General features: G+C 47.6%; 1 protein-coding gene across 1 annotated transcript in view; it reads left to right on the top strand.

Annotated features, from left to right (window-relative positions):
* The window catches only part of LOC135814362 (transcription elongation factor SPT6-like), a 60,034-nt gene that overhangs the window by 15,353 nt on the left and 28,908 nt on the right, over window positions 1-15,773 (top strand). The window contains exons 4-10 of the mRNA XM_065327474.1: window positions 1,511-1,656; window positions 3,950-4,067; window positions 4,759-4,958; window positions 6,549-6,699; window positions 8,396-8,530; window positions 9,653-9,879; window positions 11,849-11,997. Of these exons, the coding sequence (XP_065183546.1) occupies window positions 1,511-1,656; window positions 3,950-4,067; window positions 4,759-4,958; window positions 6,549-6,699; window positions 8,396-8,530; window positions 9,653-9,879; window positions 11,849-11,997 (1,126 nt within the window). The remainder of the gene's footprint in view (window positions 1-1,510; window positions 1,657-3,949; window positions 4,068-4,758; window positions 4,959-6,548; window positions 6,700-8,395; window positions 8,531-9,652; window positions 9,880-11,848; window positions 11,998-15,773) is intronic.

Here is a 15,773-nt window from a genome sequence, read left to right as displayed (position 1 = left end):
CCGGCTACACTGGGACTCGGCACTGCGTGCGGCTCTGGATCGTGAGAAACAGCCACTGCATGTTCTGGCAGGTGCGCAACTTCTACTTCACCCATACTAGCCTCATCTCCTTGGCCAGCGTCAACGGCTGCATCAGCTTCATGGCCTTCTATGAGCTCCTCTGCGAAGACTTCGGAGGCCATCTTGGGAGAGGACGATCCTTTGGCCCCTTGGCCACTTGACGACGCTTCGTCTTGAGCTAACCTCACGAGCTCAAGCTCCTTCTCCAGGAGCCTCTTTTCTGCTTCCAGAACTCGACGCTGAGTCTCGTATGAAGATCGGGACTGTCCTCCTCCTGATCTCCTACTACTGCGCATCGAGCGCTCGTCTTCAAAACCCAAACGGGGAGGTGCTACACCTCTCGTTGACCGCGCACTTCTGCGCGTACTCCTATCTTCACCTTCCATGATGACTATTTCCAGATCCGGCTCGAAGGACCAGATATTCCGTTTCTCCCCGGAACCGGGATTATCCACACACAAAGATCTCCAGGACACAATGTTTACACTGACTCATGATCTGAAAACAGTCACAACTCTCCAAGAACTAAAACCTGAACATCTCCACAACTAGGCTAAAACCAACTCTGGCCTAACAAAAGATAGCAATAGCTAATAACAGTGCACGCACATACATGGTATAGAAAGACCCTATGGCAACACTCGACCATGTAATGTGATACAACAATAGAATGCAGACGTCTAGACACCAGAGTACTGAATAGACCTGACACATGGCCTTCTTGATGGGAATGCATGAATAGAAGCACACATGGATCATAGCTCTAACACATCCGCCTATCCATATCACGCATGAATGATTGTACTCTAACAGCCAGCATGCTGCACCAGTCTAACTGCTACACTGACCATACGCCCATTTCTGTGTTTGGGGGTTTGTACATGCACGTTTGTAATATTTATTGTGATCTGCAACATCTGCTGCTTGTCTTCGTAGCGCGTTCATCTTACCCTCGGGTGTTCAACTTCATCAGTATTCAATACTATTCCTTTGTGCTTCCGGTGCTTTATTGAGCCTCTGAACCTGATGATGGCGAAATGCTGAAACGTTGCTAAAATTGATAAGAAAGCGATGTTCAGTGGTTTTCAGAGTTCTGGCAACGAGCTTGTTGGCTTGAGTGCCTTTCTTCTAAATGAAACGACAAGAAGCCTCACCCTTACTTCTATGAAGTGGGCGGTGAAGCAGTATGTGCTAGCGTTACATCGAACTCAATCCTTGTGTGTGTGTTTGTGTGTGTGTGTGTGTGTGTGTGTGTGTGTGTGTGTGTGTGTGTGTGTGTGTGCGTGTGTTTACATACGCTTTCCTCTCTCTCTCTCTCTCTCTCTCTCTCTCTCTCTCTCTCTCTCTCTCTCTCTCTCTCTCTCTCTCTCTCTCTCTCTCTCTCTCTCTCTCTCTCTCTCTCTCTCTCTCTCTCTCTCTCTCTCTCTCTCTCTCGTCTAACCCGGTGAAGGCATCCGAACCAGCACCTGGTTTCACAATTGGTGACTTGGAGGCAAGCAGTGATGAAGACGAGGATGAACTTGGCGATTTCATTGTGGATGAAGACGATCAGCCCGTGAAACGGGCCAAAGGAAGAGATGGAGGTGTTCGTGACCAGTGAGTGTGGGTGTTAGGTAGGGGTGAAACGATTAAGGGATATTCCTTAACGGTTAATCCAAAACTTATCGATTACTTATCGATTATTATCGATTAAGCACCACTGACGAAAAAACTCACCATTTTGCATCAACTACAATCAATTTTGGAACTTCGAAGAGAACAAAAATAAAGGAAACATCGACCGTCGCACAGGCAAAAACTGATTCTGAAGGCTATTTGTCCAGAATAGTGAGTTCCGTGAAGCAACCGGAACGAAAGTTCGCGGGTACGAATCAGTGCACGGTGCAGAGAAAAGAGCCGTGTGTCGTACAATAGATCTAGAGAGTACATCAGGTAGATCTACCGGGTAGAGTCTACGCGTGTAGTGTGTATCCAGAGCATGAGCAACTTGCTGTGAGCGCTGCACGCGCGCATCCACTCGTACTCTGGTACATGTGCTGCACACAGTTAAGTCATGTAGACACACTGCACATGCCGGATATTTCGTCGTACCGTATAGTATGTCGTACGAAAATGCTGTAGCGATTAGAAAAATCGTAATCGACTAGATTTTTTCGACTAATTTATCGACTAAACCACATAATCCTTTCACCCCTAGTGTTAGGGGATTGGTGTGTGTGTGTGTGTGTGTGTGCGTGTGTGTGTGTGTGTGTGTGTGTGTGTGTGTGTGTGTACATTACAAGTATGTGTGTGTGTGTACACGTGTGTGTACAAGTGTGTGTGTGTGTGTGTGTACACGTATGTGTGTGTGTGTGCGTGCATGCGTGTGTGTGTGTGTGAGCAGATGTGTGCGAGCAGATGTGTGTGTGTGTGCAGGTGTGTGTGTGGAGGGGGGGGGGGGGGTTAGGAGGTTGGTGTGAGTGTTGGCGCATGACTGTGTGCATGCAAGGAAAACATTGGAGGCGCTTGCGACCAGAGAGTATAGGTGGGCGCGAGAACATGGGATTGTGTGTGTGTGTGGGGGGGGGGGGGTGTTTGTGTGCGGGCGTGGGTGTGCATTCACATCTGTGCGTGAGTTTGAGAGTGTGTGTGTGTGTGTGTGTGTGTGTGTTTTACGTTGGCGTAGGTGTAGGTGTCTGACCGTGCACACATGTACACATGCTTGTGAAGGTAAAACTTGGCCTGACTGACCCCTTGTTGGATTACTGTAAAGCCCCAAATTTCAGCAACAAATACATTTCTAGTTTTCGTATTGCAGATGAATTAGCGACGATTTTTTAGCGGGCAAAGAATTCACTGTACATGTATGTGCTACCACGGCCAACGACCTCGGGGGGGGGGGGGGATTTGCGAGACCAGATTTAATCGAGTGTAGTCCGTCTGCTATGCACGCTAAGATCTCCGTACCGCTGGACTTTGGGAGTTTATAGTATCCGACTTCGGTCGTTGCAGACAATCAGTCACTGAAAGTTGAGTGACTCTCTTGCACACTACTACACTTGCTTGGTGCCTAGTTCGCACTCGACGTACTGCTGACAGTACTGGACCGGAGAAGGTTGTGGCGAGCTGTAAAACGTTGTATGATCTGCATGACACAGCTGTTGTTGCCGAGTTCAACGCCCATCGGAGCGCCTCATAAAGCACGGCCTGTGGCGGGTTGGATTTGGGTCTTGTTTTTTTTGCTGTTCTCTCCGATTATTTCTTCTCGAGCGATGCGGAATCGTTCACGCCCTACCAGTTTGTCTGGAAGACCAAACCGGTGGCTGGGGAATTTGTGCCGTTCTGATACAATATTTGCCAAAAACATCCGGCCTATGTTGCGTGCATCGTAGTCGACCACCATGTGCAGCAATGGCCGGATTTATTTGGCGAGTATTGTACAAATAGGCGAACGGAAATTACTGTAATTTCACAAATTTTCAGTGTATTTTTATTTTCGGTACTTTCGGGGCGTCTGTTTCATACCTAAAATTTCAATACACCGAACAAACACTGACACACATAATCCAATAGGGAACTGCTTCTCCGTACCTAAAATTTCTGTTCACCTAGCCTGGCCTTTTGCCCTCATACCAAAAATATTGAGCACCTAAAATTTCTGAAATTAGAGTAATCAGTTCGTCTGACACAGCCCCGCACTTAACCATCATAAAAAATCCTAGCATGCCTAAATTTTGTTTTGAATTCTCCAGTCCCCTCTGGAACGACTGTTTTGTGTATTTTGCTCTGTCAATGTGAGCCGGTGTGTGTGTATGCTTTGCTCGTGTTCTCTCTCTCTCTCTCTCTCTCTCTCTCTCTCTCTCTCTCTCTCTCTCTCTCTCTCTCTCTCTCTCTCTCTCTCTCCCCTCAGTAAACTGATGGAGGCCGAGAGTATATTTGGCCTTGAGTTTGATCCGGCAGAGTTTGACCAGTATGCCAGCGATGCTGACGACGGAGCAGAGGAAGAAGATGAAGATGAACCTGAAGAGGTGAGGGTTGAGTGGCTGTGTGTGTGTGTGTGTGTGTGTGTGTGCGCACGCGCTTGCGTTTGTGTGTGTTCGAGAGAAAATCTGTGGGTGCACATCCAGTGCATTTGCAGATTTGCGTGCTTCTCTTGCGGCGGGCGTATACATGGTACATGTTGTGTGTGTGTGTGTGTGTGTGTGTGTGTGTGTGTGTGTGTGTGTGTGTGCGCGCGTATGTTTTGTGTATATACCGTAAAGTCTTGTATAAAAGCCGCACTTGAATAGAAGCCGCCTTCGAATAGAAGTCGCAATTTTGGGCCCATTAAATCACACATAAGCCTGGTTTTAGTGTTGACATACATAGAAATACCTGTCTTGTATAGAAGCCTGTCTCGTATAGAAGCCTGCAAAATTTCACCAAGAACGTCATAGAAGCCCTGGCTTTTATACAAGACTTTACGGTATGTGCATGTGCTTTTGCAACTTTCTCTCTCTCTTCCCTCACTCACTCTCTCTCTCTCTCTCTCTCTCTCTCTATCTATCTATCTCTCTCTCTCTCTCTCTCTCTCTCTCTCTCTCTCTCTCTCTCTCTCTCTCTCTCTCTCTCTCTCTCTCTCTCTCTCTCTCACTTGTAAATTTTTGGGCCCTCTGACACATCATTTCACTTTTTTTGGCAATTTTTGCATTTTGCGTGTGTGTTTGTTGTTGTTGGCAGGGCTCTGACAGTGACATGAGCTTCATCGACGGCTCCGCGCCGCGCGAGCGCACCAAGCCTCGGCGCAGCACCGGCAAGACGAAGCGCAAGGCTGGCGGCAGCGGGCGCAGCATCTACGACGTGTACGAGCCGTCCGAGCTGGAACGCTCTCACCTGACCGACAAGGACGCGGTGATACGCTTGACCGACGTTCCTGAACGGTACGTTGTTCAAGGCCATACGATCACATGGTACAGCCCTGATTGAACCGATTGGCAGTCATTTTTCTTGGGTATATTGATCGGTGGGTCATTCGGGCCCTCCCTACTCGTGTGCCACACACGCGACCGCTCTAGCCTGATTGACAAGGACGCGGTGATACGCTTGACCGACGTCCCGAACGGTACTGTGAAACTTGTAATTTTCGGTGTTCCTTCAATTTCGGTGATTTCGGTAGAGAAGACAGGCGCCTAAATTTAGATTACACCTAAAAGGCACTAGAGTATGCACTGCATGTGAAGGGAAAGCTGGTCACCTAATTCTACATTACACCTGAAACCTGGCAGGTCCCTGGCACCGAAATTTTGATGCACCTAAAATTACATGCTTTTGGGGTCGTCCATAATTATCGAACTTTTTTTTCACAAAACGAAATAATTTCGTTATGGGGTGGGAGGGGTTGACCGAATTCGTTTCAGAAAACATTTATGCATGTACATGGCCGTTGGAGCAATGACACACTTGCAACTTTTGTTGTACATGTGTATGCATGCATGTCAACATTTGTTACGTTCTGAGGGGGAGGGCGGGAGGGGTTGGGTCTAAACTAAAATAATTCGTTTGGTGAAAATGTTCGATATTTACGGACGGCCCCTGACAGACAGTATGCTGATCAAGGCCTGCTGTTTGCTAGGGCCCTACAGTACTGTCGGGTAGCGCCGAAGAACGGCCAGGCTAGAATTTCATCAAACACAGCATACCAATGTATACAATGTATGCACGGTGACTCGACTGCGCATTGACTGTAATACATTGAAAATAAGAACGGTCCAGGCTAACGTTAGGAGGCTGACCCCCAGTTCTTCGGCGACCGCCAGTACTGTACTGTCGGGGGGGGGGGGGGGGGTGTCAGCCTCCTAGCCTAGACCGTTCTTATTTTCATATATAGTAGTCCATGCACCGTGTATACATTCAATTACCACTTGGTAAAATTCTAGCCTGGCCGTTCTTCGGCGCCCGACACTACTGTAGACTGGGTTCGCGTCTTGGTCATGTGACTAAATTTGTGTACAAAGTGATCATGGCATGTGGTCAGTGGAACCAACATGGCCACCGACATCATGTGACCCATATATGCGGAGGTTGTGTCTTGTGTGTAGTTGCACATAGTAGCCACATTCACATTATTATCTTGGTGACCTGGAAGTGGTGCGAATGCTGCTGGACGTACACACGCGCTCGAATACTGTGATGCGATGCGACCTGGTGTCCGGGTAAGAGAGATATGAGCGTAATAGAGCACAAGAAAGAAACAGCCGGCATCATGAGGGCGAGCATTGACCGTGTTGGCATTGTGGTCTTCTTCTAAGCATTGCCATCTGTGTGTGCGTGCGCATGTGTGTACGTGTGTGTACGTGTATGCGTTCTTGTTGTATGTGCATGTGTGTACGCATGCTTTCCCGTGCGTTCTTGTATGTGTATGTGTGTGCATGCGTGCTTTCCCGTGCGCTCTTGTGTGTGTATGTGTGTGCATGTGTGTGTGCGTGGGTACACGTATGTCCGTATGCCCCATGTTGTTTGCGGTGCCGCAGGTTTCAACTTCGCACCGGCCTCCCCGTCCAGCCACTGAGCGGTGGAGGTGATGATGGCGGGGAGGATGACGGAGCTGTGGATCGTGAGCTCAACGAGGAAGCTGCTTGGATCTTCGCAAAGGCATTGTCGATGAAAACTGTCTCAGCTCAGGTACTTCCCCGCGTACTGTATAAATAATTATTGATAGAAACACAGCCCATTGACAACCAACAGACGTCGAATTGAGTACTGCATAGAAGTTAATGTGACTTTAGGTGCACATGTCAGTTTTGTGCCATGTTGTCGCACTAGTTGACTTGACTATATGCGTACATGATCTGGTTACATTGGTGGACAGTTAGTCAAAACTCGTAACATGTCTTGTCCTTCCTTTTATCCATGAGTACGTTGGCTCAACATCCGAGGCATGGGGGAACAGGTGCCAGGTTACCCCACAACTGATTTTTCCATTTTCCAAAACTGTCTTGCCATGCGAAATGTTACGTACAGGACGACCCCGGACAGCTGTGCCTTTATGAACCCTCTAGTAGTGACTGTCGACTGTATTCTCGTTGAATGGCAGGAAAAAACATGAAAATCAACAAATGAGTAGGGGAGGAGGGGACGGGGCATGAAAAACACAAAACTCAACTTCAGTAAAACCTGTAATGGTGACCACTCGACCATGGCGACCACTTTTCCTTGTCACGGACGCATTCACATTCAAAACAGCTCGGAACGCGACCGACGACCATCCACCCGCGACCGCTTTGCACAGTGCTCGTACATGTAAATGTATGCATTGCATGGTGCACCATGCATGGTAGATCTACACATCAGTGCAGGAAGTGTAGATGTGCATGATGCATGCACGACACTTGACAGGTCTGAGGACCCCAGGGACACGAGTCATGCTAGCCTAGAGTAGCATAGGTGTGTGCACTGTGATACACTGATCAAAATGATGTATCACATGTGGATATGGTCACGTGCCCCACTGAACCTGGATAAGAAGACCACCTGGCCACGGCGACCACTTTTTCTCGTCCCTTGAGTGGTTGCCTTAGACAGGTTTCACTGTAATGTGGGGGGGGGGGGGGGGGGCATGAAAAACACAAAACTCAACAAATGAGTGTGTGTGTGTGTTATGAAAAACACAAAACTCGACAAATGAGTGTGGGGGGGGGGGCTACTTTTTCACAGCTCAATCAGAGTAGGAGGGTGGTGCCCCCCCCCCCCCCCCCCCCCTACACTCTCCTTTGGTTTGGCTAGAACTCTGGTGTACCCGTTGACGGATAAACAACTTCTGACTTGATGAACGTTGGTACAGTCAGCGAAACGTGCGTGTGTGCACGTGTGTACATGTACACACACTTATTCAGTGCCACTGTACTACATGTATTATAGTATAGCGTAGTATCCTGGATATAACGAAACATGATTTTCTCTTTGCATCGGATAAGAAGTACTTTTTCAGACCTTGGAGTACTGTAGCGTCTTGTTATTTAAGCCTGTCTCGTATAGAAGTCTGTTTTGAATAAAAGCCTGATTTTCAAGATGCACTGGTGGCACATAAGCCTGGTTTTAGTGTTAACATACATAGAAAGTAAACACCTGTTTTGAAAAAAATAGAAGCCTGACTTGAATTACGGCCTTTCCCGTCATTTGACCTTGACTTGAATACCGCGGTGCAGTGCTGTTTTCCACGTCCCTTTGGAGGGTATTTTGAACTGGTACGTGACCTCTCTCTTTAGCTGCACGCTTGGGTACGAACACTGTCCGCGGTTTCTGTTCGCGTCCAGTCCTTGCCTCGTTTGTTGATTCATCCTTGTTCACTGTTCTTCCTCCTCCTTGTTTGTGTCGCTAGGATCCCGGTGTGGACGGAACGGGCGCGCCGAATGCGTACGATCTCTACCAGAGCCACCGGACCAAGCGGAAATCGGAGGACGCGGTCCCGCGGATTCGCGAGGTGATTCATCTCATCCGAAAGGACATGTTTGAGGTGAGTCCTGGCTAGAGCTGCAACGGGTGGGGTTTGGTTGGGTGGCAGGTTCGGGTATTCCTATCTGGATAGCACGGGTACCCTATCGGGTAGTTTCTTGACATAGTTTGTACAGTGAGTGTGCACTTGCGCTACATAGAAAGTGTTCAGTAAGCATTACATGTATATAGCCGTGCTGTTTACATGCACCGTTGCGAAAACGCCGTACTCCAACTACCCGGTCGGGTTCTCGGCAGCAAACGGCTACCCGAATACTGCACCTGCTCTAGGTACGGGTAACATCGCTACCCTACTACTGAAAGTACTACCGGTAACACCGGTACCCTACTACTGAAAGTACTACCAGAATACTGCACCTGCTCTAGGTACGGGTAACACCGCCACCCTACTACTGAAAGTACTACCCGAATACTGCACCTGCTCTAGGTACGGGTAACACCGCTACCCTACTACTGAAAGTCAACACATTTTCGGCGCATATTTATTTCCGGCTATTTTCGGCCTGATCATATTTGGCCGAAAACTAGTTCCGGCCGAAATTTTGTTTTTGCAAGGTTCAGTGTTTTTCGGCTGTCATTTTGTCTAGACGGTCTGCTGTTTTGTTTCTTGTTTGAGCAGAGTAGGCGTTGTTTGGCGCGTCCACAGTTGCTGCTCACTCAGGCTTTATGACATTTGCCGTTCCGCCACTCTGTATTGCTTTGCAAGTCCACTACACCCGTACACACACTGGGATACCAGCCAGCCGTGCAGTATTCAAAGGTGGTGAACTGTACACGGCCATACTCCCTAATATACTAGAGCTGGTTGTACCTGCCCAACACGAGGACAAGTCCTGCCCTCTCGTCCCAGTCCCATGGCCATACTCACTAATATACAAGAGAGAGAGAGAGCTGGTTGTACCTGCCCAATGCGAGGACAAGTCCTGCCCTCTCGTCCCAGTCCCATGGCCATACTCACTAATATATTAGAGCTGGTTGTACCTGCCCAACACGGGACAAGTCCTGCCCTCTCGTAAATCGGTAACCAACGATTTTCTCCCGGATGGCGAGGGATCCGGATAAAAGAGGACCGGATAACCGAGGGTTGACGTGTATTGCATATCCTCTATTTTAATTTTTTCAGGTGCCGTTCATCGCCCAGTATCGCAAGGAGTTCTACGAGCCGCAGCTTAGCGTCGACGACCTGTGGAAGATCTACGAATTCGACGAGAAGTGGTGCCAGCTGCAGAAGCGCAAGCGCAATCTCCTCCACCTGTTCGAGAACACGCAGCACTATCAGTTTGAAGTGGCGCGCCGAGACGAGCGGCTGCTCGAGAACGTCCAGACGATCGAAACGGAGGACCTGTCGCGGTGAGTTAGAGTTAGATTAGTTGGCTGCTGCTGCTGTCCTCGTTTGCGTGCTCGCGTACGTCTTTGAGTAGTGTTTGCCTTCGTCTTTGAGTGTTTGCGTACGTCTTTGATTAGTGTTTGCTTTCGTCTTTGAGTGTTTGCTTTCGTCTTTGAGTGTTTGCTTTTGTCTTTGAGTTGTTGCGTACGTCTTTGGGTAGTGTTTGCTCTCATCTTTGAGTGTGTGCGTTCATCTTTGAGTGTTTGCGTTCGTCTTTGAGTGTTTGCGTTCGTCTTTGAGTGTTTGCGTTCATCTTTGAGTGTTTGCGTTCGTCTTTGAAGCAATGACGGGCGGGTGTCTCGAGGCCGAATATGGCCCCGCATGGTGTAAATTTAAATTTACGGTTGATGCTGGTACTTGAAATGATGAGGCTGGTCGTACTTGTAATCGACACAAAGTTTTTATTACAACCAGCAAAATGTGAGAACAACAATGGACGAAGAACTCAACGCATTCAAAAGTATCACACTTGTAATGCTTTTGATAGTACAGTACGTGTAGTGCTTAACCCTTTCAGGGTCACAGTGCATTTACTACGTCTGGGCACTGAGATTCAGTGCATCAGTACAATTGTGGAGATAGCAACAAACAAATTGTCACAACATTATTGTTTCTCAACGGATTCTCACAATTTATGGCTTACTGGAAAGCTCCCTTCCTGATCGTCGTCTTCCATGTGCTTTCAGTGCATATAGCACCTCAAGGACGCCCCTAGCATCGCCAACAGTGTCCCTATCGTGCTCCAGGTTGGCATCAAGACCACGCACATCTATTTCCTTCGGTTTGGGGCTCATTCTCAACGTAGAACTACGATTCAAACTGCATCGAACTCGTGAGATTCAAGCGATTCAAACGGTGTACTCCTACGTCATGTTGCCTTTGACACGTCATTGGGATATCCCCTTGAATGACTTGAAAGTCGCAAAAAATCGCCAGACGGAAAGTAAGAAAAATGTTCAGATCGAAATCGCACGTTCAATTTATCGCCGCTCCATCATCTGTTGAGCTATCGCCACACCGAAAACACCTCTGGAAAGCCCTTTCCAAGACCATTCCAATGAGCCATTGATCATGGCGATGCGATAATCCGTTCCAGAGTTACGACTGTACAGTGATCTATCAGTGCGTACGGTACGTGGACTGTACAAAAAGTATAGCGCGAGTATACTCGTCATTGCCCAGACACGATGGGGTCTGCATGACGAGTATACTCGTCATAAACCCGGAAAGGGTTAATGAATGTCAGAATGCTCAGAGTGTTAGAGAATCTGAAATGTGTGCACCTACTGAGTGTTATACTATGTCGGTTTTTTTTGTCTCTGAGGAAGTTTATTAGTGTGTAGTGTCTGTCCAGTTTGTTTACGCCACTGTACATGTGTGTGTGTGTGTGTGTGTGTGTGTGTGTGTGTGTGTGTGTGTGTGTGTGTGTGTGTGTGTGTATGCGTGCGTGTGTGCGTGCGTGTGAGTAACCAATTGAGTCGTCTTTGCAAGATTCCTTTTGGGTCTCTCTCCACTCTCCCGGGCAGACCCACGTGACCAGTTTTGGCAGTGAGCAACAAGTACAAAGTGTGTGTGTATCCGTGTGTGTATCCGTGTGTGTCTGCCCAGTTTGTTTACGCCACTGTCCGTACATGTGTGTATATGTGTGCGTATGTGCGCGTGCGTGTGTGTACTGGCTCGTGTTTCTGTATGAACATACATAGTTTCAGCAGATTGAGTAGTTTCATATACTGATGGTGTGCATGCAATTTAGTGTCAACTCGTTCTCTTGTTTGGTTGTTTGTTGTTTGTGGTGGTGCTGGTGGTGATGTGGTGCTGGTGGTGTGCTGGTGGTGATGTGGTGCTGCTGGTGGTGTGCTGGCGGTTGTCGTGGTGGTGGTTGTCGTTGTTGTTGTCGTCGTTGTTGTATTATTTCCTTTGTGCTTTGCGTAGAGTGAATGGGGTGCTATCGACGGAGGAGCTGAAGGATGTCTACCAGCACTTTATGCTGCATCATAATCGCGAGGTGGTCGAGATGCAGAACGAAAGAACTGCCCATCACCGCGGAGAGAACGACCACCCGGACCCGGATAAGAACTCCGGTGAGTTGGCCTCTAGGCTGCTTGTACTTAGGTGTGCATGGGGGGGGGGGGGGGGGGGTACGTGTGTGGATGGTACATGGTGTGTGTGTGGGAGGAGGGTGGGGGGTACGTGTGTGGGAGGGGGGGGGGGGGGGTATGTGTCTTGGTTTGGAGCAGGGAGTAGTACAATACCGGGCGATGACACGGGCACACAAACCTGCGGACAAGGTTTGCCTCAGATCACTTTTCTGTGGAGCGCTGTTTCCCGGGTACGTCCCGGGAAATGGCGTGAAATTTCGTACTTTGCACACCATTTACCGTAGCATTTTCAAAATCTTTCAATAGAATGACTTCGAAAAGCTGAGGAGTTGTTTTCGAGAAGTTGGAAGTAATAGTTTGTTTATGCGCTGTAGGCAACGAATGCATCGGCTTTGCCAAGTGACGAGAAGGAATCCTACGAGGAAGGTCAAATTGCAGCCGGTCCTCACGCGGGTACCTTCAGTGCGTGCAGTATTTTACGTGGGCAGCTTGCAAGAGCCTGATTTCTCTAAAATATTTACTACTACGGTAAGTAGTTTGTTTATTTTCAGTTTATGCACGTCCTCATTTCTTGAGGGAGATAGACACAGCGACGCAAGTTCGTCACACTGCACAAGATATTTCAGGTATGACTGGCCGATTACCCTATTCCAAAGACAGATCATCAGAGACATTCATGCGACACAACATGAATAAACGTATGATGCCAAGGCAGCTACATGTACATGTATCCGCAGATGTCTATATCAGTGGGTACCAAGTAGGGAGTACTACAGTAGCACAATGGTATTGTGCCACTCCCTGGTGTTGGTGCCAAGAAACCTATGTTGCTCGGATTTTCAGTCAATGTGGAATTGTGTTCAACGTTACAAGTAATCAAGCCACATATGCCATGAAGGTAATCAGGTAAAACATGAACTGAGAATAAAGTACATTCGTGCGCACGTGTGTGTGTGTGTGCGTGCGTGTGTGTGTGTGTGTGTGTGCGTGCGTGTGTGTGTGTGTTGTATTTGCTAGTAACAATAATATATTTTAGCACTCAACACCATAAATGATAATATTCACGGAAAGACTTCCAAAGAGTTGCAACAAGTTGGAGAGCTGTTTTGGAGAAGTACCGGTAATATAAGAAGTTTATTGGTGCAATGGAACTTTGGAAACAAGCAAATGGCATCAGTTTTTTCCAAGTGACGAGGAGGAATCGGATGAGTTACGCCAAGTGGCCACTGTACCTCAGTCAGCCGGATGCGCTCAGCGTGTCCAGTATTTCGATGTGGGTAGCTGTCAAAAGAGTGATTTTAACCCTTTACCATCCGACCAAAATTCCCCAGCAGTCCCAAATGCAATAATTCTCACCTTATTCTGAGAATATCTTCGGTTCTAATCAACCAATTTTCACAACCTTGGGCATTCTGGAAAGCTCTCCACGAGCTGCGTACATTGAGCTCAAACAGGACACTACCTAGATCACATATCCAGCGCCAGGGAGCTTCAAATACACCCCATCGCTGGATATACGAGGAAATTCTCTCCTCGCCAGCCATTTCTCGCTCCTTCATCGTAAACATTCCAATTTTTTGCTTGAGTTTCTTTTCATGCTGCCCACACGCTCAAAGCATGCCAAAGTGACTCAACATGTCAGGAGAGGGGAAAATCCCCGCTCAAGGTCAGTCACTCGGAAAGAAATTCGACTTTTGCCGTAGCTGAAATGTCGAACGAAATATCTTTGGAATGCGACATCGCAGCTCTTTACCGATTGGTGCAATGGAAAGCGGAGCTCTTCGGCTTCTTCCTAGATACTTAGTTCTTTAAATTCCGACAAGAATCGATCGAGTTACGAATGTTTTAGTGTATGCATGTCCATCGATCTCTAGAGATCGATTCAAGTACGCACGGATGGTAAAGGGTTAACAGAATTTAGTTGGTTGACTTTTAGTTCTTCATGTTCTTATTTCTCTTTTGGCTATACATCACCAGATTATTTGGTTCAGATCATTCCAAAGTTTGGAACAGATCTGGTGGTGGCAGCTAATGTATCTCGTAAAGATGATGATTATCAAACTGTTGTTGATAGCATTAGCAGCAATTATGATGGTGATGACAAGCGTCATGTGGACGACTTGAGTTACTGGGCAACTCCCTTATTCCAGAAGCTTCATGCTCTGTGAAGCTGGCCTTGCGTGCAGTTTGCTCTGTGAAGCTGGCCTTGCATGCAGTTTGCTCTGTGAAGCTGGCCTTGCATGCAGTTTGCTCTGTGAAGCTGGCCTTGCATGCAGTTTGCTCTGTGAAGCTGGCCTTGCATGCAGTTTGCTCTGTGAAGCTGGCCTTGCATGCAGTTTGCTCTGTGAAGCTGGCCTTGCATGCAGTTTGCTCTGTGAAGCTGGCCTTGCATGCAGTTTGCTCTGTGAAGCTGGCCTTGCATGCAGTTTGCTTGAGAAAGGCAGTCTTTACTTGTTATTTAAGACATTCTCGTACACGATACGGCGGTTCGGAGGCATCGGCTTCTGATGACATGTTCTGTGTAGTATGCATACCAAAGAGAGAACAGCCATGTTATATTTAACATCAATCCTTCTAAATGGTTGATGGTGGTAGAACTGTGTAACTAGCCTTGCCAGATGAGACCTATTCTCATTGTTTATACGTGGGGGCTCTTCCACACCAGGGTGCGCTGTGCACCGTGCAGAATTTACAGCCTAAAAAGTTGTTTCAGTATACTATTGTAGTTCAAGTATCATACTACAAAATCGCGCAATGCAGTGTGGCATAGACCCTTCTCAGGACTAGTAATATTACTCAACATGCTAGGACTACACAAATACACACCAATATCCAAACACAAAATGCATTGAAATACTGATGCTATTTGAATTTCCTTATTTTTGGGCAATGCGTCAAGAAGGCAGACTTTGCAGCCATACCGAAGGCTTCACTCTTTCTCTTCTGCCCATGTGTTCAGCAAGTAAACAGAGCAACAAAGCCTGGCATCATTGAATGTTGAAAACAGGTGATCTTGAGCATATTGTACATGATCTTGAACATAGTGTTCAAATCCATACAACTAAATTAGTTGTGAAATTTCAAAACGAGTTTTCCAAAGTGTTGCTGTCTCTAACACGTTGAAATGAAGTAGAATGGAAGACAAATAGGTATAGTTTCGACATATCCCAGCTTGGTGGGGTGTTCGAGAGGGTCGAAATGAGAAATTCAGGTTTGTGTTACACCATGTCAAGATGAGAAAATTCCATCACGTTACTTACCTAAGATAGCATCCTCGATATTCGTCACCCCCATCCATTTTGGAGAGTCATGACTTGGCAGCAGTGTGGACGATGTACCAGACTAGCTTCCAAAAAGGTCTCGACCAGAAAAAATGAAGTTTCAGCTTGTCACGAAGGGATACGTCTGGTCTTCTCGTCACAAATTTGAGGTTCTCTCAGCATTGTCAAACACACAAAATTTGAATTTTCGCGCGGTTTCGTCCTTTTCGTGAAGCAAAGCTCGGAAGTCCGGTTATGTGCCCGTGTCATCTCCCGGTATTGTACTACTCCCTGGTTTGGAGGGGGGGGGGGAGTGATGTGTGTGTCCCCCCCCCCCCCACACACACACGCCGACGCACGTACCCAACCACACACGCCGACGCACAAACATGTAGAGAGAGAGACAGAGACTGGCACTAGCAGCTGACCTCTCCGTGCTGTAAGCAACGAAAGAACTGAGAGTGAGTGACAAGGAAGGCAACATCTCATGGAGGCAGT

The sequence above is a fragment of the Sycon ciliatum genome, chromosome 4 (genome assembly GCF_964019385.1).
Source record: "Sycon ciliatum chromosome 4, ocSycCili1.1, whole genome shotgun sequence".
Lineage (NCBI taxonomy): Eukaryota > Metazoa > Porifera > Calcarea > Leucosolenida > Sycettidae > Sycon > Sycon ciliatum.
The sequence above is the reverse complement of the archived record's forward strand: the minus strand, read 5'-3'. Positions and strand labels throughout refer to the sequence as shown.